Source organism: Pan troglodytes, chromosome 16 (genome assembly GCF_028858775.2).
Source record: "Pan troglodytes isolate AG18354 chromosome 16, NHGRI_mPanTro3-v2.0_pri, whole genome shotgun sequence".
NCBI lineage: Eukaryota > Metazoa > Chordata > Mammalia > Primates > Hominidae > Pan > Pan troglodytes.
The window spans coordinates 56,256,496-56,283,512 of NC_072414.2; the positions used below are offsets into that span (position 1 = coordinate 56,256,496).

Consider the following 27,017-nt stretch of genomic DNA (forward strand, 5'->3'; position numbering starts at 1 on the left):
ATAGCGGAATATATGTGCGTGAAAAAGAATATAAAAGGAATATAAAATAGTTTTACTATTTTAGTATTTTCTGATTTTTATATAATGCATTGTTTTTATAAATAAAAAAACAAGCTGGGTGTGGTGTAATCCCAACACTTTGGGAGGCTGAGGCAGGTGGATCACTTGAGGTCAGGAGTTCAAGACCAGCCTGGCCAACATGGTGAAACCCTGTCTCTACTAAAAATACAAAAATTAGCCGGGGGTGGTGGTGAATGCTTGTAATCTCAGCTACTTGGGAGGCTGAGGTGGGAAAATCGCTTGAACCCAGGAGGTGTAGGCTACAGTAAGCCAAGATTACACCACTGTACTCCAGCCTGGGCAACAGAGTGAGACTCCATCTCATAAATAAAAAAACAAACACAAAAAGCTGCTTACAATACAAATTCTCATTTACAAACCTCTAGACAACAGAAGGCCCTCTGCAATATAACTACATCATTAAACTTTTCATACTGCCATCAGATTGCGAGTACCTTTACGTGTCAAAGAGTACACTAATTTAGGAATAATTTTTGTCTGCAAGTAAGATAAAAAGAAGACTAACAGGTTGGTTTCTTAGGTCAAACACCTAAGAAACCATAAGATGAATAACTTCTTTTTTAGGGGAGCACAAGTCGAAAATAGGCATTTCTCTCATATATATAGTGTTTGCATTAACCTTCTAAAGGTTACTTTATGTTTCTGATTAATGTTCCCACCAAAGCCATTTTAAAATATATTTCATGAAATTATAAAAAGGATAGTAATAAGTAAGAGAGGAACAGATGAGGCAGTAACAAACAGCCAATTCCCAGGCCGATTAAAACTTTAATTTGGCCCAGGACTTCTTGCACACCAGATGTGACTCTGCGCAAAGATTTTTCAGGACAGCTCTTCCTGAAATGAAATGAGCATTGTTACTGTGACTTAAAACTAGTTTTAGGGCCAGGTGCAGTGGCTCATGCCTGTAATCCCAGCACTTTGGGAGGCTGAGGTGGGTGGATCACCTGAGGTCAGGAGTTCGAGAACAGCCTGGCCAACATGGTGAAACTCTGTCTCTACTAAAAATACAAAAATTAGTTGGGGGTAGTGGTGGGCACCTGTAATCCCAGCTACTCAGCAGACTGAGGCAACAGAATCACTTGAACCTGGGAGGCAGAGGTTGCGGTGAGCCGAGATCATGCCATTGCACTCCAGCATGGGAGAGAGGAACAAAACTCTGTCTCAAAAACAACAACAACAAAAAACAAAACAAAACCAACTGATTTTAGCACAGGCTTAACCCTAAGAACTTAATTACAGCTCACACCTGTAATCCCAGCACTTGGGGAGGGCGAGGCAGGTGGCTCAAGAGGTCAGGAGTTGGAGACCAGTCTGACCAACATGGTGAAACCCTGTCTCTACTAAAAATACAAAAATTAGGCAGGCGTGGTAGTGTGCACCTGTAATCCCAGCTACTCAGGAGGCTGAGGCAAGAGAATCGCTTGACCTGGGAGGCAGAGGTTGCAGTGAGCCGAGATCGCACCATTGCACTCCAGCCTGGGCAACAGAGCAAGACTCCGTCTCAAAAAAAAAAAAAAGCCATTAATACCATTTTTCCCTGTTCCTACTTCCTGTATAATTGCAGAACATCAATGCTATCTTAAAGTTTAAAATGAAAGGTTTTATGACCTGATAAGATCTGTGATTTTGCATGAGCATTGTGAGGTAGTACAAGATTAACTAGAAAAATAAGAGAACAGAAGTAGGGAAAAGCATGTGAATATTTAATGCCCATCTACACAGATACCAGACATCTAAGATGAGCAACCTCAGTTCTCACCCTTCATAGACTGTATTCTAGCTCCTCACACAAGGTCTTGTATGTGGTGGCTCAAAAGTGTGTCAAATAAATCACATGATATAGTGAGTGTTAAAACAGAAATACAAACGAGTCCGTAGAAGAGCTTGGATACGGAGGGTAGTGAATTTGGGCACAAGCAGCACTTGAAGTGAGTCCTGAAGGATGAACAGAGGAGAGAATAAAAGGCATTTTCTATTTTTAAAAAATACTAATTTGAACAATGATATGGATAAATGATAGAAAATGCACAGGATGTGATATACTGTGGGTAGACCCATATAATCGGAGCACATAGTGTGTGGGAAGAAACAGAAGAAAAGCCATAAACATCCACTAAGCTAAGGACAGGTTATGAATAATATCCAATGCCAGGTCCCCACTCTGAGGTATGTACCTGTGGGTACTTGGAAGTGTGCCAAGGCCTTTGTGCACTAAGCTACAGGACAAGTAAGATACACTTTTCTTGGATCCTAATTTTCATTTGAAGATTTGGATAAAGTCTTTTTTTTTATATAAAAACAAACCTACTATATTATAGAAATTGTGCATAGATTTCTTTTGAAGAAAAAGATGCAGTCAGGAGCAATCGCTGATGCCTGTAATCCCAGCACTTTGGGAGACCAAGGTGGGCAGATCACCTGAGGTCAGGAATTCGAGACCAGCCTGACCAACATGGAGAAACCCCCGTCTCTACTAAAAATACAAAATTAGCCAGGTGTGGTGGTGCATGCCTGTAATTTCACCTAATTGGGAGGCTGAGACAGGAGAATAGCTTGCACCCAGGAGGCAGAGGTTGCAGTGAGCGGAGATCACACGACTGCACTCCAGCCTGGGCAACAAGATCAAAAAAAAAAAAAAAAAAAAAGCAAGAGTTCAAAGAAATCCTGGGCACTTACATATTTGTTTCTTCCACAAGAAGTCTTGAGGAGTCTCATCATTCAGTGTGCAACCTTTTTCTTTTTTCTTTTTTTTGAGACAGAGTCTCGCTCTGTTGCCCATGCTGGAGTGCAGTGGCACGATCTCAGCTCATTGCAACCTCTGCCTCCATGGTTCAAGCGATTCTCCTGCCTCAGCCTCTAGAGCGGCTAGGATTACAGGTGCGCGCCAACATGACCAACTAGTTTTTGTATCTTTAGTAGAGACGGGGTTTCGCCATGTTGGCCAGGATGGGCTCGATCTCTTGACTTCATGATCCGCCTGCCTTGGCCTCCCAAAGTGCTGGGATTACAGGTGTGAGCCACCGCTCCCGGGCTCAGTGTGCAACCTTTTTTTAATTTTTCCTGCATTTAGCTGGGCAGCCGCTTTTCACAGTGCAGTTGACTTTCAACTAAATTTTCCATTTTTAGCCCCTTCTGCATCCCACCTTTGTGAAGTTCCTAGTGTCTCCAATTCCTAAGCCTATCTGGTATATTTTATAGCATTAACCGGCCTGCCCCTTCAGGCACTCAGCCTTGTCTGGAGTGCTAAGTCAGTTACCACCTAACCATCTGTGTTTCAGCTTCCAAAATTTTGTTAACATTTCTCAGTCTGTTTTCACTTTCTCTTCCATTTTTTTGGTTCCTTGTGGTTTTATGCCTTTTTGTTTACCAAAAAAAAAAAAAAAAAAAAAAAAAAAAGCCCTTTTCTAAATATACTTTCTAGTCTTAAGACTAAGCCAGCACCCAATTTCATAAACTTCTACCTATAATTATTTATGCATATATTTTTTACTTCCACTCGGCAGTAAATTTCCAGAGGACAGTAACGTTTAATTCATCTTTTTATCCCTAGAAACAAACATAGTATCTGACATTCAGTAGGTAAGAGATGCTAAAGTGAACAACTTGACTTGATATATGTAGAAAGTTCTTGTGAGAAAGTTCTTGGGTGATAAAAAAGAAAGGCTAGTTTAGAATAAGATTATAGATAATCCTAAATGCAAATATAGGAGTTTTAACTTCATTCTTCGGTTTGCTGTGAACGAAGGGGAAAAGCAAATGGTGAAAGTTGTATTTTTACAATATTAATCTGACAACTATATGAGAACAAATGTTTAAAAATCTGAAGAAATGGAATAGTTCCTGGAAACATACATACAACCTACCAAGATCGAGTCAGAAGAAATAGAAAACCTGAAGAGAATAACAAGTAATAAGATGGAAGCAATGATAAAGACTCCCCCAACAAAGAAAAAGCCCAGGACCTGATGGCTTCACTGCTGAATTCTATCCAACATTGAAAGAAAAAATATAAATTCTTTTCAAACTATTTCAAAAAACCAAAGAGGAGGGGAATACTTCTAAACTTATTCTGAGTCCAGCATTACGCTGATACCAAAACCAGGCCAGGATAAAACAAAATAAAACTACAGGCCAATATCCCTGATGAAAACAGAGGCACAAATCGTCAACAAAATACTAACAAACTAAATCCAACAACACACTAAAAGATGATTCACCATGATCACATGGGATGTATCCCGGGGATGTTAAGGATGCTTGAATATATGCATATCAATACACGTGACACGTCACATGAACAGAATGAAAGACAAAAACCATATGATCATCTCAACAGACACAGAAAAGACATTTGATAAAATTCAACATCCCTTCATGATAAAAACTCTCAATAAATTAGGCATAAAAGGAACACATTTCAACATAATAAAGGCCATATATGACAAACTCACAGCTAATATCAGACTGAATGGGGAAAATTAAAAGCTTTTCCTCAAAAGACTAGAACAAGACAAGGATGCCCACTTTCACCAATTTTATACAACATAGTATTCAAAGCCCTATCCAGGCCAATGAGGCAAAAGAAAGGGCATCCAAATAGGAAAGGAGGAAATCAAACTGTTCCTGTTTGCAGACCACATAATCATATATATAGAAAATCCCAAAGACTCCACCAAAAAACTATTAGAATAAATGAATTCAGTAAAGTTACAGGATACAAAATTAACATACAAAAATTAGTAGCATTTCTAATGCCAAAAACAAACCAGTGGAAAAAGAAATTGAGAATATAATCGGAGCACACAGTGTGTGGGAGGAAATATGGTTTGGCTGTGTCCCCACCCAAATCTCATCTTGAATCATAGCTCCCATAAGTCCCATGTATAGTGGGAGAGACCCAGAGGGAGGTAACTGAATCATGGGGTGGGTTTTTCACATGCTGTTCTCATGATAGTGAATAAGTCTCACAAGATCTGATGGTTTTATAAAGGGGAGTTCCCTTGCACATGCTCTCTTTGCCTGCTGCCATGTAAGATGTGACTTTGCTCCTCCTTTGCTTTCTGCCATGATTGTGAGGCCTCCCAGCTATGTGGAACTATGAATCAATTAAACCTCTTTCCTTTATAAATTAGCCAGTCTTGGGTATGTCTTTATTACTGGCATGAGAACAGACTAATACAGAAGGCAATCCCATTTACAATAGCTTTAAAAAAAAAAAAAAAACCTAGGAATAAATTCAACCAAAGGGGTGAATGATCTCTACAAGGGAAACTATAAAATGCCAACAAAAGAAACTGAAGAACACACACACCAAAAATGAAATATATCCATTGGAAGAAAATTAGCCAGTCACAGTGGCTTATGCCTATTACTGCCAGCACTTTAGGAGGAGGCCAAGGCAGGAGGATCATTTCAGGTCAGGAGTTTGAGAGCAGCTAAGCAACATATGAGACACTGCATCTGCAAAAAAAATTTTTTAATTAGCCAGGTGTAGGGGTAAGTGCCTATAATCCTAGCTAGTAGGTAGACTGAGATGGGAAGAATGTTTGAGTCTAGGATCTTTGAGATCATGTCACTACACTCCAGCCGAGGTGACAAAACAAGACCTTGTCTCTTTTTTTTTTTTTTGGAGACAGAGTCTCGCTCTGTCGCCAGGCTGCAGTGCAGCGACACGATCTTGGCTCAATGCAAACTCTGCCTGCCGGGTTCAAGCAATTCTCCTGCCTCAGCCTCCTGAGTAGCTGGGACTATAGGCATGAGGACCACACCTGGCTAATTTTTGAATTTTTAGTAGAGACAGGGTTTCACCATATTGGCCAGGATGATCTAGATCTCCTGACCTCATGATCCACTGACCTCGTGATCCACCCTCCTTGGCCTCCCAAAGTGCTGGGATTACAGGCACAAGCCACCACACCCAGCCCCTGACCTTGTCTCTTAAAAAAAATAAAAATAAAAAATCGGAAGAATATTGTTACAATGTCCATTCCACCCAAAGTGATCTACAAGATTCAATGCAATCTCTATCAAAATACCAATGACATTCAACACAGAAAGAGAAAAAAAAATCCTAAAATTCATATGGAACCACAAAAGATTCCAAATAGCCAAAATAATCTTGGGCAAAAAGAACAAAGCCAAAAGAATCACTCTACCCAATGCAAAAATCTCCTAGAAAACTATAGTAACCAAAGCAGCATGGCACTGGCATAAAAACACACAAGTGAAACAGAATAGAGAACTCAGAAATAGATCTCCACATTTACAGGTAACTGATTTTTGACAAAGGTGCCAAGAATATACACTGGGGAAAACAGTCTCTTCAATAAATGGTGCTAGGAAAACTGGATATTCACACATAGAAGGAAGAAAGTAGACCCTTATCTCTCACCTTATGCAAAAATCAACTCAAAATGAATTAAAGACTTAAATGTAAGACCCAAAACTATAAAACTACTAGAATAAAACACAAGGGAAATGCTTCATGACATTCTCTAGGCAAAGATGTTTTGGATGGGACCTCAAAAGCAAAGCAGGCTCATGCCTCTCATCCTAGCATTTGGGAGGCCGAGGTGGGTGGATCACTTGAGGACAGGAGTTCAAGACCAGCCTGGCCAACATGGCGAAACCCCATCTCTACTAAAAATACAAAAATTTAGCTGGGCGTGGTGGTGCACGCCTGTAATCCCAGTTACTTGGGAGGCTGAGGCAGGAGAATCACTTGAACCCAGGAGGAGGAGGTTGAAGTGAGCCAAGACTGTGCCACTGCACTCCAGCCTGGGAGACAAAGCGAGACCTTATCTCAAAAAAAAAAAAAAAAAAAAAGAAAAGAAAAGAAAAGAAAAAGAAAAACAGCACTGGCAACAAAAGTGAAAACAGGCAAATGGGATTATATCAAATTTAAAAGTTTCTCAACAGAGTGAAGAGACAACCTAGAGGGAAAAAATATTTGCAAATTATTCATCTGACAAAGGGTTAATATCCAGACCATATAAGGAACTTGAACAACTCACTAACAAAAAACCCCAAATAATCCAATTTAAAAATGGGCAAAAAACCAAAATGGACATTTCTCAAAAGAAGACATTCAAATGGCTAGCAGATACATGACAAAATGTTCAACATTACAAATCATCAGGGAAATCAAGTCAAAACCACAATGAGAAACCACCTCACTCCAGTTAAAATGGCAATTATCAAAAAAACAAATGCTGGCAAGAATGTGAAGAGAGGGAAATTTTTATACTCTCTTGGTAGGAATGTAGATTAGTACAGCCATTATGGAAAACAATATGAAGAGTTCTCAAAAAATTAAAAACAAAACTACCATATGACCCAACAATTCCACTACTGGGTATATATTCAAAGGAATTGAAACCAGTATGTCAGCCAGACATGGTGGCTCATGCCTGTAGTTCCAACACTTTGGGAAGCCAAGGTGAGAGGATCACTTGAGCCCAGGAGTTCAAGACCAGCCTGAGCAACATGGCAAAACCCATCTCTACAAAAAAATAAAATAAAATAAATTTTATTTTTTAAATAAAATTGGGGAGGGGAGGGGAGGAAACCAGTATGCCAAAAGATATCTGCACTCCCATGTTTACTGCAGCATATTCACAATAGCCAAGATATGAAATCAACCTAAGTGTACATCAATAGATGAAAAGAAAATGTACATATATACAATAGAATACTATTCAGCTATAAAAAGGAAGTGCTGTCATTTGTGGCAAAGAGATAAACATGGAGAACATGTTAAGTGAAATAAGCCAGGCACAGAAACACAAATCCTGCATCATCTCACTTATATGTGGAATCTAGGAAAGCTGATCTCATAGGAGAGAACAGAATGGTGGTTATCAGAGGCTAGGGAGGGAGAAGGAAGAGGAATAAGGAAAGGTTTGTCAATGGGTACAAAGTTACAGTGAGATTTTAAGAATAAGTTCTAGTGTTCTATTAAGTAGTAGAATGACTATAGCTAACAAAAGGACCTTAAATAACATCATTTCATGTTACAACACTGATGAGAAAAAAAATCAATTCCCAGCCAGAACTACCATCTGTGTAGAGTTTGCATGTTCTCCTCATGTCTGTGTGGGTTTCTTCTGGGTACTCCAGTTTCTTCCCACATCCCAAAGATGTGTACCTTAGGTTAACTGGGGTGTTTTGTTTGTTTTTTAGGGAACATACAGGATTTCATTTTTTATTCTTTTTATTTCAATTGTTTTTGAGCTAACTGGGGTGTTTAAATTGTCCCAGGATGAGTGAATGTGGGTGTGTGTGTCAGCATCCCGCCAGGGAATGACATTCCTCCAGGGTTGATTCCCACCTTGTGCCCTAAACTGCTGGGATAGGGTCTGGCAACCTGAGACCCTGAACTGGGATAAGTGGGTTGGGAAAATGCATGAATACAAATTATTGTAAAATTAAAATTCTAGTCTATGGTAATCATACATATGCAAGACAATCAACAATGCAGTACAAAAGTGCTCAAGGAGCCTGCTATATTTGTTTTTGCACTGCACAGTAGTAGGATATTCTCCTTACCATTTTTGCTTTGCAAACATTTATTCCTTGATTTTACCCACTACCATTGTGCTGCCATCACTCACTGATTCACCAAAAAAAAGGGTAATTATCTTGTTTTTATTAATCTGTCTTAAATGTATGTATAGCCCACATTTATTTCAATGTTTAACATTACAAGTGTTTTGGGCCTTTATCTAGAAGTTTGGTGATGTTTTTGTGATCAGAAGTATGCCATAGGTCACTCCTCCTCAACTTTTTGAAACAGTTTCAGTAGAAATGGCACCAGTTCTTCTTTACATATCCAGTAGAATTAGGCTGTGAATCCATCTGGTCCTGGGTTTTTGGTTGGTAGCCTATTTATTACTGATTGGACTTTGGAGCTCATTCTTGGTGTGTTCAGGAAATCAATTTCTTCCTTCAGTCTTGGGCAAGTGTATGTGTCCAGGAATTTATGTATCCCTTCTAGGTTTTCTGGCTTGTGTGCACAGAGGTGTTTGTAGCAGTTTCTGATGGCTATTTTTTTTTTTTTGAGACGGAGTCTTGCTCTGTGGCCCAGGCTGGAGTGCAGTGGTGCGATCTCAGCTCACTACAACTCTGCCTCCCAGGTTCAAGCGATTCTCCTGCCTCAGCCTCCCGAGTAGGTGGGATTACAGGTGCATACCACCACGTCCAGCTAATTTTTGTATTTTTAGCAGAGACAGGGTTTTGCCATGTTGGCCAGACTGGTCTTGAACTCCTGACCTCAGGTGATCCGCCCACCTCAGCCTCCCAAAGTGCTGGGATTACAGGCGTGAGCCACCATGCCCGGCCTCTGATGGCTATTTTTATTTTTATTTTTGACATGTAGTCTCACTCTGCCACCCACGTTGGAGTGCAGGGGTGCAATCTCAGCTCACTGCAACCTCCACCTCCCAGGCTCAAGTGATTCTCCCACCTCAGCCTCCCCAGCAGCTGAAATTACAGGTGCACGCCACCAGACCTAATTTTTTTTGTATTTTTAGTAGAGACAGGGTTTCGCCATACTGGCCAGGCTGGTCTTGAACTCCTGACCCTCAAGTGATCCACCCACCTTGGCCTCCCTAAGTGCTGGGATTATAGGCATGAGCCACCACACCTGGCCTCTGATGGCTGTTTGTATTTCTGTGGGGTCAGTGGTAACATCCCCTTCATAATTTCTAATTGTGTTTACTTGGATCTTCTCTCTTTTATTCTTTATTAGTCTAGCTAGTGGCCTATTTATCAATTTTTTTTTTTCAAGAAACCAACTTCTAGATTTGTTGATCTTTTGAATGGTTTTTCATGTCTTAATTTCCTTTGGTTCATCTCTGATTTTGGTTATTTTTTGTCTTCTCTGCTAGCTGTGGGGTTGAATTGTTCTTGTTTCTCTAATTATTTTCATTGTGATACTAGGTTGTTAATTTGAGATCTTTCTAACTTTTTGATGTGGACATTTAGTGCTATGAATTTCCCTGTTAACACTATCTGAGCTGTGGCCGGGCGCAGTGGCTCACGCCTGTAATCTCAGCACTTTGGGAGGCCGAGATGGGCGGATCACGAGGTCAGGAGATCGAGACCATCCTGGCCAACACAGTGAAACCCCGTCTCTACTAAAAATACAAAAAAATTAGCCGGGCGTGGTGGCAGGCGCCTGTAGTCCCAGCTACTCTGGAGGCTAAGGCAGGAGAATGGCGTGAACCCGGGAGGCGGAGCTTGCAGTGAGCAGAGATAGCGCCACTGCACTCCAGCCTGGGTGACAGAGCGAGACTCCGTCTCAAAAAAAAAAAAACACTACCTGAGCTGTGTCCCAGAGACTCTGGTATGTTGTATCTTCGTTCTCATTAATTTCAAAGGACTTCTTGATTTCTGTCTTTATTTCATTATTTACCCAAAAGTCATTCAGGAGTAGGTTGTTTAATTTCCATGTAACTGCATGGTTTTGAGTGATTTTCTTAGTCTTGACTTCTATTTTATTTTACTATGTATGTATGTATTTTATTTATTTATTTATTTTTGAGACAGAGTCTCGCTCTGTCTCCCAGGTTGGAGTGTAGCAGCGCGATCTCAGCTCACTGCAACCTCTGCCTCCTGCGTTCAAGTGATTCTCCTGACTCAGTCTCCTGAGCAGAGTAGCTGGGACTACAGGCATGCACCACCACACCTAGCTAATTTTTGTATTTTTAGTAGAGACAGGGTTTCACCATGTTGGCCAGGCTGGTCTTGAACTCCTGAACTCAAGTGATCCATCTGTCTCAGCCTGCCAAAGTGCTGGGATTACAGGTGTGAGCCACTGAACTCGGCCAATTTATTTATTTATTTTGAGACAGGGTCTCACTCTGTCACCCAAGCTGGAGTACAATGGCCCCATCTCGGCTCACTGCAACCTCCGCCTCCCCAAGACGCAAGCAATCCTCCACCTCAGCCTCTCAAGTAGCTGAGACCACAGGTGCACATCACCACACCTATTTTTTTCTGGTATTTTTAGTAGAGACAGGGTCTCGCCATGTTGCCCAGGCTGGTCTTGAACTCCCGAGCTCAAGCAATCAGCCCACCTTGGCCTCCCAAAGTGCTGGGATTACAGGTGTTAGCCACAGTGCCCAGCCTTGGCCTTCATTTTAATTGTACTGTGGTGCAAGAATGTGTTTGATATGATTTTGGTTCTTTTGAATTTGCTGAGAATTGTTTTATGTCCAAATATGTGGTTGATTTTAGAGTATATGCCATGTGGTGATGAGAAGAATGTATATTCTGTTGTTTTGAAGTGCAGAGCTCTGTAGAGGTCTGTAAGATCCATTTGGTGCAATGTTGAGTTCAGGTCCTGAATACCTTTGTTAATTTTCTGCCTCAATCATCTGTTTGATACTGTCAGTGGAGTGCTGCTATTATTGTGTGGGAGTCTACGTCTCTTTGTAGGTATCTAAAAACTTGCTTTACGAATCTGGGTGCTCCTGTGTCGGGTGCATATATACTTAGGATAGTTAGGTCTTCTTATTGAATTGAACCTTTTACCACTATGTAATGTCCTTCTATCTTTTTTGATTTTTGTTGGTTTAAAGTCTGTTTTGTCTGAAATTAGAACTGCAATCCCTGCCTTTTTCTATTTTCCATTTGCTTGGTAGATTTTCCTCCATCCTTTTATTTTGAGCCTACGGATATCATTACATGACATGGGTCTCTTGAAGACAACATACTATTGGGTCTTCCTTTTTATCCAGCTTGCCACTCTGTGACTTTTTTTTTTTTTTCTTTTGAGATGGAGTCTTGCTCTGTTGCCCAGGCTGGAGTGCAGTGGCACAATCTCGGCTCACTGCAAGCTCTGCCTCCTGGGTTCACGCCATTCTCCTGCCTCAGCCTCCTCAGTAGCTGGGATTACAGGCGTCTGCCACTATGCTCGGCTAATTTTTTTGTATTTTTTAGTAGAGACGGGGTTTCACCGTGTTAGCCAGGATGGTCTCAATCTCCTGACCTTGTGATCCGCCCACCTCGGCCTCCCAAAGTGCTGGGATTACAGGTGTGAGACACCACGCCCGGCCCCACTCTGTGACTTTTAAATGGGGGTATTTAGCCTGTTTACATTCAAGGCTAGTATTGATAGGTATGGATTTGATCCTGACAATGTGTTGTTAGCTGGTTATTATGCTGGCTTGTTTGTGAGGTTACTTTATAGTTTCACTAGTCTGTATATTTAAGTATGTTTTTGTATTAGCTGGTAGTAGTCTTTCCTTTCTATATTTATTGCTCCTTTCAAGATCTCTTGTAAGGCAGGTCTGGTGGTGTTTTGGAATGGGGTCTTGCTCCATCGCCCATGCTGGAGTGCAGCGGTGCAATCACAGCTCACTGCAGTCTCAGTCTCCTAGGCTCAAGAAATCTTGGAATGCACCACCACATCCAGCTAATTTTTGTAGAGACAGGGTTTTGCCATGTTGCCCAGGCTGGTCTCAAACTCCTGGGCTCAAGAGATCCACCCACCTTGGCTTCCCAAAGTGCTGAAATTACAGGCATGAGCCACTGTGCCTGGCCTTAACTCTTGTTTTTATCAATTACCCCACTGTAAAATTAGTTTCTTTATACATGGTTTCACTTAAAATCACAGTGTCCAAGAACCTATTGATGAAGTTAAGTGAGGACTTACCGCACTGTATATTTCAAGATAGCTAGACAAGAGAATCTTGAAAGTTATTATCACAAAGGAAGGATAAAGATTGAAGGCTATGAACATGCTAACTACCCTTATTTTATTATATAATGTACAGATGTATTGAAACATCACACTCTACCCCATAAGCATGTACAATTATTATGTGTCAGTTATAAACAAAATAAAAAATATTAATCTGGCCCCAATGTATAAAACAGAAGTGAATGAGGTAATTAGAAAGAAGATGAATAAAATGTTTTTATAACAGAACATATAAAGAATAACTATTTCACAGAGCTTTATGAAGATGATAGAATATGTGTAAATATTTTGTGAACTGCAAGGTGCTAGATAAGTCTAATTTTTATTACTTCTATTATTATAGCAGAGAAGAGGTAATAATTCCTGAGAGGACTAGAATAGGATCTTCATGCAAGGTATTTTGAAGGAAAACCTAACAACGTTTGGATTACATGTAATGTGAGGGATAAGGAAAACGGAAGGGTCTAAATGAGGGGTGTCCAACCTTTTGGCTTCTCTGGGCCACACTGGAAGAATTGTCTTGGGCCACACATAAAATACATGAACACTAACAAAAGCTGATGAGCTAAAAAAAAAAAAAAAAAAAAAAAAAAAAAAAATCACATAATGTTTTAAGGGAGTTTGCAATTTTGTGTTGGGCTGCATTCACAGCTGTCCTGGGCCACACGTGGCCCACAGGCCACAGGTTGAACAAGCTTGGTCTAAATGATGCTCTTAATTAGCGGAGAACAGACTTAGTTAGGAGAGTAAACAATATCATTCCACGCTACTATGATGCATTCCTCCAAATTCTCACTAAACCTAAAAGTGATAGACAAATTATAAAATGCTTCTTAGCTTCTATTTTCACATGTATATAAAAGAGTATAATCACAGAAGTATAATAAGTGAGACAAGCCTATGTAACACCCAACATAGTGGCTGATACATCACAAAATGCTAGCTTGCGTTTACTTAATTTCTCTAAGGGCACCAAAAGAATCAAATACATGTTACCCTTTTATTATCCTTTTTCTTAAGAGGCACTGGAGGTGACTTGATAATTCTCCTGAGCTAAGCATTGCCTCAAATGAATTTCTTTGCAAGGGCACAAATGCATCATTAAAATTTTACAGGTCAACACAAAATGCAGCCATGTTTCAGAAATTTAGACAATCACTCAGCCACTATCCTAAATAATACACAGTACTCAAAGATTTTGCTCCAGATGAATTTAATTACAAAGATTATGTTAAAACCCTGCCCATTTAAAATAAATAACTGCTTCAGCTAAAAAAATAAAAATAAAAGCATACCAATAACTATGAGGAAGGAAAGCCATTTAATGGACAGAAAAGTACCATTGATGAGCTGGCACAATCCCAAGCACTGAAAGCTTTTAGTATCTGTTGCACAAAATCCACAACGCTTCCCAAGCTCACTTCCTGGCTATTGGTTCCTTTATTCTTAATAGAAAAGGAACTGCATTACACAGTAGTTTTTGGAGCTTTATATTTAAACTCAGCCCTTTCAAAGCAGCACTCCTGGATGTGATGCTGTCCATAAAACCCTCTGCATGAAGACTTCCTGTTTCTGTAAGTCACCTACAGAGACAACATTCACCGTAAGCTTCATCAGATACTGCATTATTTCAAAGAACTAGGAGTTCTCAGTTCTCAGAGCCATACTGATAAAGGAACATACAGTCTGTTTAGTTAGAGCTCCAGCTGTCACATTTTCTTGCCCTTCAGTGAAAACAGTACATGTATAAATTACTACCTAGAATTTGTAAAAAATCCAGCCAAATGAACTTGAGGCAATTAGTAGTTAAAACAAGTAACTACTTTTATATAACTCAGATGATTACCATGTCTATTTAGGGCAAAGAGGACAGGTTGGCCTATTGCCACCTCCACCCAAAAAGCATCTCTTCTTTTTGTGGAGACACAGTCTTGCTATGTTGCCCAGGCTGGAGTGCAGTGGCGTGATCTTGGCTCACTGAAACTCTGCCTCCCAGGTTCAAGCAATTCTCCTGCCTCTGCCTCCCGAGTAACTGGGATTACAGGTGCATGCCACCACACCCAACCAACTTTTGTATTTTAGTAGAGATGGGTTTCACCTTGTTGCCAGGCTGGTCTCAAACTCCTGACCTCAGGTGAGCCTCCCGTCTGGGCCTCCCAAAGTGCTGGGAGGCATGAGCCATCGTGCCCGGCCCAAAGAGCATCTCTTTAAGTGAGCAGTATGATTAGGGGTAAGAAGATAACGATAGCAATACAACTCTAAAGAAAAAAAGCAGATAATGTTTTCACTTTTACTAACTTAATAGTATTAAAATATTAGTATACTATGCAGAAACATTTCCCAAATGATTAGTAGTTAAGGCAAGAATAATTTTTTCTTGTGTCAAGTTTTTTAAAGGGCTTACCTATCAATAACAATAAGTACATTATAATAAAAGAAAAACTTATTAAAGCTTAATATCACTGGGATGGTATATACAGCATGTTTATTATTAACAAGACAGACAATGCTCAAATGTTTTCTAAAGTGTAGAACATGATCCATTAGTGGGATATAAAGTAAATACATTCAAATATTGATTTTAAAGAATGTCTTGACCAAATTTTTTAAAGAAAAAATATATAAAATAAAAAGTATCAGAGTACATTATACTCAGTAAGGATAAAATATTATTTCATGAAACTTCATATACACAGATATTAACTATGTGTATATTAAATCACAATTTTTTTTAGTGTGAGTTATGATCAAAGAATAATAAGAGCCATCAATAAAAATCTTCTAAAAAGCAATTTCAATTATTTCATTTTGCAATGAAAAGCTGGTCAGTGGCTGGACTAATTTCTATATAACTTTCCTAAGGTATTACACATGATATTCTGATTAATCTGTTAGTAAGAAAAATGAGAGTGCTTCTAACACCTGAAAGTCTAAAGTGAGGCTACGTGGAGTGAGGTAAAAGGCAGCAAGGGCCAAAAGAAAGGGAGAAGTTGAAAGTCATTTATAAATAGCATCAAAGCAGGACTCATACTCCATTTTTCGGAAAGTGTCTATGTACTTTCAAGGGCCTATGCTTTACAAAGAAAATTTGTAAAATGTTCTATATTATAGTGGTGGGCAGAAAAACTGGAGTGAATCATTCTAGAAAGTATGATTTTCTGCAGCAGAGAAATACCAAAGTATTTTTGTATTTTTAAAATTTTTATGCATAACTTCAAAGGCATATGATTTTCCCCCATGTAACCTACCCAATTTCAGTAACTTTATTATTTTGAAACAAATCTCAGATGTTGCATCATTTTATCAGTAAATATTTCATTATGGGTCTGAAACAGAATTGAAGTACTTTTTCAGAACAGACGGATCATTTATTATTTGAAGACCTCTAGAATATGAATGTGGAAAATTAAAAGATCAAATGGGAACCCATGAAAATGAAAAAGAGTGACGTACCAATGAGATATTTCAGCCACTCAGGTAGGAAAAAAAAGGTCCAACAGTCCTTTGAAAAATAAAAGAGTTGAGGCCGGGCACAGTGGCTCACGCCTGTAATCCCAGCACTTTGGGAGGCCGAGGCGGGTGGATCACGAGGTCAGGAGATCGAGACCATCCTGGCTAACACAGTGAAACCCCGTCTCTAATAAAAAATACAAAAAAATTAGCTGGGGATAGTGGCGGGCACCTGTAGTCCCAGCTACTTGAGAGGCTGAGGCAGGAGAATGGTGTGAACCCAGGAGGCAGAGCTTGCAGTGAGCCAAGATCGCACCACTGCACTCCAGCCTGGGTGACAGAGCGAGACTCCATCTCAAAAAAAAAAAAAAGAAAAAAGAAAAAGAAAATAGTTGAAAGTGAAAAAACAATCATGAACAGAGTTCAAGGTAAAGCAATCAATTCCGGAAGAACTAGAACCATGCAACGTCAGTGACTTGAACTTGATCATTAGACAAAATAGTCAAATATATTTTTCTGCCAATAAGAATATAGACCTCTATTCTAGACAGTGATGCAAGTTTTGAGAGGAAATATAGATGTTATTAATAAAGTTGTAGGCTGGGTGCTGTGGCACAAACCTGTAATCCAAAAACTTTGGGAGGTCAAGGTGAGAGAATCACTTGAGGCCAGAGGTTTGAGATCAGCCTAGGCAACAAAGTGAGACTCTGCCTCCACAAAAAAATTAAATAATTAGCCAGGCATTGTGGTGCACCCTTCAGCCCTAGCTACTTGGGAGGCTGAGATGGGAGGATCCTTTGAGTCCAGGAGTTCAAGGTTACAGTGACCTGTGATTGCACCACTGCACTCCAGCCTGGGCAACAGAGTGAGACCCTGTCATTCATTCATTCATACGTACATACATAAAATAATACATATACACACACTTTTACCCCTGCTACAAGTTTTAATATTGTTATTAATATTAAAATAATAAAATTTAATATAATAAATATATTAATATTGATATATTTAATAATATATTAATATTGATATATTTGAATAATATATTAATATTATTTTATTATCTATTAAAATATATATATTTTTTGAGATGGAGTCTCACTCTGTTGCCCAGGCTGGAGTGCAGTGGTGCAATCACAGCTCACTGCAACCTCCGCCCCCCCGGTTTCAAGCAATTCTCCCACCTCGGCCTCCCGAGTAGCTGGGATTACACGTGCCCACCACCACTCTTGGCTAATTTTTGTATTTTTAGTAGAGACAGGGTTTTGCCATGTTGGCCAGGCTTGTCTCAAACTACTGACCTCAGGTAATCCACCCGCCTCGGCCTCCCAAAGTGCCGGGATTGTAGGCGTGAGTCACCACACCCAGTCCAGGGGTAAAAGTATATATGCGTGTGTGTGTGTGTGTGTGTGTGTGTGTGTGTGTGTGTGTGTGTGTGTATATATATATATATATATATATTTTTTTTTTTTTGGACACAGAGTCTCATTCTGTCACCCAGGCTGGAGTGCAGTGGCACAATTTCAGCTCACTGCAAGCTCCGTCTCCTGGGTTCAAGCGATTCGCCTGCCTTAGCCTTCCAAGTAGTCAGGACTACAGGCACAGGCCACCACACCTGGCTAATTTTTGTATTTTTAGTAGAGACAGGGTTTCACCATGTTGGCCAAGCTGGTGTCGAACTCCTGACCTCGTGATCTGCCCGCCTTGGCCTCCCAAGTGCTGGGATTACAGGCATGAGCCACCGTGCCCAGCCATAAAAGTAGATTTTTATGTAAAATTAGGTACTCAACTAATGTACATATAGGAGAAGCCAGAGTATAATGAGAACTTCATAGATCCCACTGATGCAACTACACCCCACATCTAAAAATTTTTAATCTTTATGAAAGCATTTATGTAAAAAGGAGCAACGTTAACCTATGTGTTTCACTTTTTTTTAAGTCTTGCTTTACTGTTAATTATTTGGACAATTTCCTAAAGAGTCTGGCACATAATTTTCAGCTTTGTTTAGATCCAGTGATTATGAAGCAGCTCCACCTAAGTGGTATGAAGATCACTGACATACACTGTTAACATCAAAAAACAAATTTCAATCCTCTTGCACAAATGATCTACCTTTTTTTTTGTAATTTTGTTTACACCTACTTTTTCTTTTTTACTGAGGTATAACTTACATGCAGTAAAGCACACAAACGTTAACTGTAGAGCTCAGTGAATTTTTATATATCCATACATACACCCATGTAACTACCATTTGGAAAGAGAACATTTTCAGCATACCAGTAGGTTTTCTGGTACCTCCTCTCAATGACTAACTCCTACTTATCACAACCAAAGGTAATCTGTTTTGACTGCTATTGTAGGAAATCACATTTGCTTATTTTTGACATCATATGGATGGAATTATCTAATAAGCATTCTCATGTATCTGCATTCTTTTCCTTGATTACGTCTGTGAGATTCATGCACTTTCTTGCATGCATTAGTAGTTCATACTTTTTCATTACTAGATGGTATTCCATTGTATGAATATATCACAATTTATTTATCTGTCCTACTGTTGATGGACATTTGGGCTGTTTTCAGTTTGGGCCATTAGGAATAATGCTGCTATGAATATTATTAAATATGTTTCTTGGTGCACATATATATGCATTTTCTTAAGTGAATACCCAGAGTGGAATTTCTGGATCATAGAGTATTCATACACAGAAACAAACAGGCCAGGCACAGTGGCTCACGCCTGTAATCCCAGGACTTTGGGAGGCCGAGGTGGGTGGATCACGAGGTCAGGAGTTCAAGACAAGCCTGGCCAACATAGTGAAATCCTGTCTCTACTAAAAATACAAAAATTAGCCAGGCATGGTGGCACGCACCTGTAGTCCCAGCTACTCGGGAGGCTGAGGCAGGAGAATCCCTTGAACCCAGGAGGCGGAGGTTGTGGTATGCCGAGATCGCACCACTGCACTCAAGCCTGGGCAACAGAGCGAGACTCCATCTCAAAAAAAACACAACAAAACAGAAACAAATAAAATACCCATAAACAAAATGCATAAACAAAATGTGGTATATTCATACACTGGATGAGGACATGACCTAGTTTTACTAAAATGATAAATAAGAAAGCATAAGTTCTCCTACATTAGAGGACCATACTGTTAATTAAAAAGAAGTACACGTATATACGCGCGCACACACACACATAAAGGTTTCAGCTTGTTCAAGCCCTTTCTTTCTGAATAAGGGTAATAAGCTTATCAAATTCACTTTGCATTTCACCAAGCAGCATGTTGAAAAAAGACAGCCCTTCTCAAGAAGTCTTTGGAAGCTGTGAGTTGAGCTGATATAACAATCGTCACTGACCACCCAGGACAACCAGGGCAAAATAGGTAGTCATTCCACTCAGACTTACCTTTTTTTTTGTTGTTTGTATTGTTTTGTTTTGTTTTGAGACAGTCTTGCTCTGCTGCCCAGGCTGGAGTGCAGTGGCGCAATCTTGGCTCACTGCAACCTTAGCTTCCTGGGTTCAAGCGGTTCTATAAAAATAGCCCGGCTAATTTTTTGTATTTTTAGTAGAGACAGGATTTCACTGTGTTAGCCAGGATGGTCTCAATTTCGTGACCTCATGATCTGCCCGGCTCGGCCTCCCAAAGTGTTAAGGATTACAGGCGTGAGCCACTGAGCCTGGCCCCTTTTCTCATATTTTATCTTCAGAACTGCTGCTTCTCCCTCCAAATCAAAACTCTATTCTGTTGGTGTCTTATGCTAAGCATTCAGAAACAGCCAACTTAGTTCCATTTACAATAGCCCAAAGATAGAAGCAACCCAAATGTCCATTGATGAGTGAATGGCTAAACAAAATATGATATATACATACAATGGATTATTCAACTTGAAAAAGGAAGGAAATTCTTTTTTCTTTTTTTTGAGACAGAGTCTCACTCTGTTGCCCAGGCTGGAGTGCAGTGGCACGATCTTGGCTCACTGTAAGCTCCGCCTCCTGCGTTCACGCCATTATCCTGCCTCAGCCTCCCAAGTAGCTGGGACTACAGGCACCCGCCACCACGCCCGGCTAATTTTTTGTATTTTTAGTTGAGACGTGGTTTTACCGTGTTAGCTAGGATGGTCTCGATCTCCTGACCTCATGATCCGCCCGCCTCGGCATCCCAAAGTGCTAGGATTACAGGCATACGCCACCATGCCGGGCCAAAGGAAGGAAATTCTGATACATACTATTATCCTTGAGAACGTTATACTAAGTAAAATAAACTTGCCACAAAAAGACAACTACTGTATGATTCCACTTTTATCAAATATCTGAAGTAGTCAAATTCATACAGACAGAAAGTAGGGGCTGGGTGCAGCAGCTCACACCTGGAATCCCAAAACTTTGGAAGGGCGAGGCAGGAAGATCACTTAAGGCCAGGAGTTCCAGACCAGTCTGAGCAACATAGTGAGACTCCATCTCTATAAAAATAAAAAAAATAAAAAGAGAAAGTAGAGTGGTAGTTACTTGGGAAGAGGGGAAAGTAGGAGTTGTTTAATGAGCATAGAGTTTCCAATTCACAAGATGAAAAAGTTCTAGGCTGGGGGCGGTGGCTCAAGCCTGCAATCCCAGGACTTTGGGAAGCCAAGGCAGTTGGATCACCTGAGGTCAGGAGTTCAAGGCCAGTCTGGCCTACATGGCAAAACCCCGTCTCTATTTAAAAAATACAAAAATTAGCTGGGCGTGGTGGCGAGCGCCTGTAATCTCTGCTACTCAGGAGGCTGAGGCAGGAGAATTACTTGAACCTGAGAGGCAGAAGTTGCAGTGAGCCGAGACTGTGCCGAGAAAAAAAAAAAAGAAAAGAAAAAGTTCTAGAGATGTATTTCACAATAATACAACTATACTAAACACTACTGAATTGTACACTTAAAAATGATTGAGATGGCAAATTTTATAATTTTATGGAGTTTTTTTTTTTTTTTTTAAACACAGTGTCTATTCTGTTGCCCAGCCTGGAGTGTAGTGGCTCAATCTAGGCTCAGCGCAGCCTCAACCTCCTGAGCTCAAGCAATCCTCTCACTTTAGCCTCCCAAGTAACTGGGATTACAGGCATGCACCATCAAGCCTGGCTAATTTTTTTTTTTAACATTTTTTGTGGAGATGCGGTCTTGCTATGTTGTCCAGGTTGGTCTCAAATGCCTGGCTTCAAGTGATCCTCCTGCCTTGGCCTCCCAAAGTGCTGGGATTACAGGCATGAACCATCATGCCCAGCCTCTACTTTCTATCTCTACACAATTGCCTGACCTAATTTTTTATTTTTTATTTTTTTGAGACAGGGTCTCAGTTGGTTGCCCAGGCTGGAGTACAGTGGTACGATCTCAGCTCACTGCAACCTCGGCCTCCCGGGTTCAAGCAATTAGTGCCTCAGCCACCCAAGTAGCTGGGATTACAGGCATGTGCCACCATGCCTGGTTAATTTTTATATCTTTTTGTAGAGACAGGGTTTCACCATGTTGACCAAGCTGGTCTCAAACTCCTGACCTCAAGAGATCCGCCCGCCTCTCAGTCTCCCATGAATTTTTCATATGAAATGGAATCACAAAATCAATGGTCTTTTTGTTACTGGCTCTGTTCATTTAACCTGTTTTCAAGATTCATCTATGTTATAGTAGTATGTATCTTTATTCATTTTTATGGGCTAATAATACCACATTTTGTTGACCTATTACATCAGGTGATAAACATTTGGGGTGCTGCCACTTTTTGAGAAATTGTCAGACTGTTTTCCAAAGTGGTTATAGCATTTTACATTCCCAAGAGCAGTGTATAAAGACTCAGATTTCTACACTTCCTCCCTAGCCAACAATTGTTATCTGATTCTAGTCACCCTAGAGGGTATGAAATGGTAACTGTGGTTTTGATATGCATTTCCCCAATGGCTAATAATGTTGAGCATCAAGTCATATGCTTACTAGTCATCCTTACATTGTTTCTGGAGAAAAGTCTATTCAAATCTTTGGCCTATAGTAAGAATGATACAATGGACTTTGGGCAGAAGGGTGGGAGGGGGACAAGGGATAAAAGACTACAGATAGGGTGCAGTGTACACTGCTCAGGTGATGGGTGCACCAAAATCTCAGAAATCACCATTAAAGAACTTACTCATGTAACCAAACACCATCTGTACCCCAATAACCTATGGAAAAACAAACAAAAAGTGTATCTAAAGTGACCATTAAAAAAAAATCCTTTGCCTATTCTTAAATTGGGTTGTCTTTTTATGAATGAGTTGTAAGAGTCTTCTATATATTCTGAATACTAGCCCATTGTTAGATACATAATTTCCAAATATTTTTCTCCCATTATGTAGACTGACTTTTAAGTTTCTTTTTTTTTTTTTCTTTTTGAGACGGAGCCTCACTCTGTCACCCAGGCTGGATTGCAGTGGTGTGATCTTGGCTCACTGCAACCTCTGCCTCCCGGGTTCATGCAATTCTCCTGCCTCAGCCTCCTGAGTAGCTGGGATTACAGAAGCGCACCAACACACCCAGCTAATTTTTGTATTTTAGTAGAGACGGGGTTTCACCATGTTGGCCAGGCTGGTCTCAAACTCCTGACCTCAAGTGATCCACACACCTCTGCCCTCAGCCTCCTGAGTAGCTGGGATTACAGAAGCGCACCAACGCACCCAGCTAATTTTTGTATTTTAGTAGAGACGGGGTTTCACCATGTTGGCCAGGCTGGTCTCAAACTCCTGACCTCAAGTGATCCACCCACCTCTGCTTCCCAAAGTGCTGGGATTACAGCCATGAGCCACTGCACCTAGCCAACTTTTAACTTTCTTGATGGTGTTCTTTGTCACACAAAAGTTTTAAATTTTTATGAAATCCAATTTATCTGTTTTTTTCTTCTACGGTTTATGCTTTTGGTATCATAACTAAGAATCCACTGGCAAATATGAGGGCAATAAGATTCATCCTTATGTTTGTTTTTTTTAAGACTTTTATAGTTTTGACTCTTACATTTAGTCCTTTGATCTACTTTGGGTTAATTTTTTATTTATGGTATGAGGTAAGGGTCCAACTTGAATCTTTTGACTGTGGCTATCCAGTTGTCCCAATACCACTTGTCAAAATAATTATTGTTTCCCCATTGTATGGTCTTGACACACCTGTCAAGTGCAATTGACTAGAGATTCATGGGTAGCTGTCAAATCTATTTTACCAGTCTATATGTCTATCCTGATGGGAACACCACACTGTCTGCTTTGTAGTAAATTTTGAAATCCAAAGTATGAGTCATCCAACTTTGTTCTTCTTTTTTCAAGATTGTTTTGGCTCTTCTGGGTTTCTTGAAATTCCGTATGAATTTTAGAATCAGCTTTCAGTTTCCACAAAGAAGCCAGCTGAGATTCTGATAAGGACTGTGTTGAATCTACTTCAACTTGGGGAGTGCTGCCATCTTAACAATATTAAATCTTGAGATCCACGAATGTGGAATGTCTTACCATGTAGTTAGATCTTAAATTCCCTATGACAATACTTTATAGTTTTCAGAGTATAAATTTTGTACTCATTTTATTAAATTTATTCCTAAGTATTTTATTCTTGATGCTAATGTAAGTGAAATTTTTAATTTTTTTAATTTTTGATTTAAATATATATACTTTTGTGTAATATTGATTCAGACCTCTTCTCTCATGATCTATCCCCAGAAACGTATTATGTCTTTTAATGAGAATAATATTAGTATCTCTTAAATGTCTACTAGGGAACTATTTTGGCTAAGATATTTTTAATTTTTATTATTATTTTGATTTGTTTCCTAGTCCTCAGCCTTGTTCCAGACAGCTGGAGCTTATTAACACAAGTGATATCATATGAAAGTTTTACTAAGACACAGCTAAAAATTTCAGCAAATATAATTTATAATTCTAATTCATATTACTGTTAACTTATACTGTATACAAATTTTGTGAAAAATTCCACATTTAGCCTTGACTCCTCAATACAAATATTTTAGAGTAGAATAAAACTATTGAAAAATATAGTTGTATCATCAATGTATAAATTTTCTGTGCAATCTATACAAAATAAAATTTATCCAGAAGCTACAGAGGAAGATATATTTCTTATAATAACCTCTATTTTCATGAAAATGTTTATTGTGTTATTATTATAATAAAATCTAGATTTAACTGGAAGCCCAATTTTATGGTTAACAGTTCTAGTACTCCACTTGAAGAAATAGAATGTAGCCATTAAAATTATAATCATGAAAACCACATAGCAATGTAGTTAATAAAAAAGCCAAATCCCAAAGTATATCGAACATTTATATCAAGGTACACACATACCTGAACAAAGTCTTTGTTCTAATTTTTGTGATGACATTGCAATACTGCCTACCAAAAAAAATTGCCCAAACCAACAAAACAAAAAAGCTCCATAAATTAGAATTATCCTAAACCTGTCTATAGTCTAGATGTTCAAATCCAAAAAAACTGTTTATCATTTAGGTAAATCTATTTGCTGAAGTACTTTATAAAATAAAGAAGACTAACAAGTATAAAAAGTAGCATTACAACCCTCAAAAAGGACCCTACTCTGCTGAGATACTGTTAACATGTTAACTTCTAGTTTCACAGTACAAACAAACATTAATCCAAACTACGTGGAATAGTCCTTTAATCAAAAAACATTTAGAATTACTTAAATCACAAAGCATTTACTGTTTCAGCTTTTTGCCCTGATAAACTGGAAAAAAATCCTACTATTCTTTAGATATGAACACCTCTGGATAAAAACAGATTGCTCCATGTTTTCTAAAAGCACAGAAAAACTACATTTTGGAGGAAAGGGGAGTGAGATCACTCTAGTTAATTTATCTTCTCCAAGAAGGGAAAAAAAAAAAAAAAAAAAAACGATGACTTGTAATTCCTCCTTTTTTCATGGCCTACACAATAAAGTCCAAAATCTCTATCATGATCAAGAACACGCTTTGCTCACATCTCCGGCCTCACTTCCTAATACCAATTCCACTGAACGACCCCTGTGGATCTTAGTCACCCATGCTTTCCAGTAGTGCTGAGGTTCTTTACATTTTCTTGTGTTTCACACCTCCATGCCTTTTGTATGGTGCGGCTTCCTCTTTTGAGAATGTTCTTTCACGTTCTCACCCCCGGACCCCAGCCCTTTCTCCTTACTGCCCAACTCGAGCCTTAAAGGTTCAACTCAGAGTGTCTTATTTGTGCAGGTTTTCTGCCATTTGCCAATTCCAGCAGAGATATCACTCTTTCTAAGCTATATTAGAAGACTAACAAGTATAAAAAGTAGCATTACAACCCTCAAAAAGGACCCCACTCTGCTGATATTGTTAACATGTTATTGTTAACAATATTGTTAACAATATATTGTTAACTATATTGTTAACAATATATTGTTAACTCATATTGTTAACATGTTAACTTCTAGTTTCACAGTACAAACATTAACCCAAACTACCTGGAATAGTCCTTTAATCAAAAAACACTTAGAATTATAAATATATATAAGCTAATTATTTATATATTTTTTCTATTATTTTACTTACTGCATTGCAGTATAGTTACTAATTTCTAAGTATGAATCCCCAAATAATGATCTTGGCAAAAGCAGGGTCCATGTCTTATTTATGATCTTTGTACCCCCAGGGCCTAGCTAAATGCCTGCCAAAAAACCAGATGCTCAATACAATTTGTTAAATGAATAAATGGCTAGGTAATTATGGAAATCTACCCCTAGCCTTTTATTTGAAAGAGGCATAGTGTTTATAACATCCTCCACTTTGATTCTGCTCTAAATTTACTTTGCAATAGTATAATATTAAACTTCACAATAATTAATTTACCAATGTTTTTCCTCCTCACCCCCTGGAAAATCTCTGACGATTAATGTTGGGGATGATCCACCATAAAAACTAGACAGTGTCACTTAAAAGATCATTAGTTATCATTTTATACTTTATTTATATTTCTTTTTCTGGTAACATGTAATTATATTAAATGCTAATGACTATCATCTTTGTATTATAATTAGACATTTATTCTGATGTCTTTTGTAACTATTTTTTTCTGGCTTGTGGTATTTCAACTATACATTTAACCAGTAACTGGTAAGACTACATGGCATATAATAGAAATAGCTACTTGTGATGTCTTGGATCTGGGCTGTAGCTCCAATTCTGTGACAAGCTGGTTGTTCTCCCTAGACCAAGTCACTTAATTTTTAATTTCTCTCATCTTTAAAACGATGACAGTTGAACTAGACAACGCTAAAGTTCCTTATAAGTCTAAAACTTAACTACTTTTGTTGATCTGGACTTCACATATTAAGTTACTCAAAGTTACCATAAACTTTTGGGAAGCCTGGGACCATTCTTGTCTCATTCTAAACTTACAGTCATCTTTTTCATATTAATTGTTGCTAATCTAGTTGTCAAATCCAAAATTGTACAGTAGAACTGGTTTGTGAACCATGGTCAGGACTTTTGTTCAACTCTTTGCTTATTTAATATAATGCTGAATCTTGATTCTGTTAACCAGCAATACATATTAGCTGCCCCACCCAAAGCATTGTGTTGTGTACAGCTTTCATCAGTATGTTCTTCAAAGGTTTGATCCAATTCACTGTTGAAGTGGATAGGACCAAAATACAGAATTCTACTGTTTAGCATCAATGAAGGCAATGATCCATTAACTCATTCTCTTTTATGAAGATGGTTAAAGGAATGACAAATCTACTTAATTAT

General features: G+C 39.1%; 1 protein-coding gene across 50 annotated transcripts in view; it reads right to left on the reverse strand.

Moving 5' to 3' along the window:
* Window positions 1-27,017, reverse strand: part of CSNK1G1 (casein kinase 1 gamma 1) — a 206,809-nt gene that overhangs the window by 97,148 nt on the left and 82,644 nt on the right. For 17 of the 50 annotated variants that reach the window (XR_010151314.1, XR_010151315.1, XR_008539273.2 and 14 more), the window contains one exon: window positions 20,618-20,710. Coding sequence is in view for 12 of the 18 variants with exons in the window: in XM_054666757.2 (XP_054522732.1) it covers window positions 20,618-20,710 (93 nt within the window). In the remaining 6 variants the exon portion in view is untranslated. 50 annotated transcript variants of the gene reach the window in all.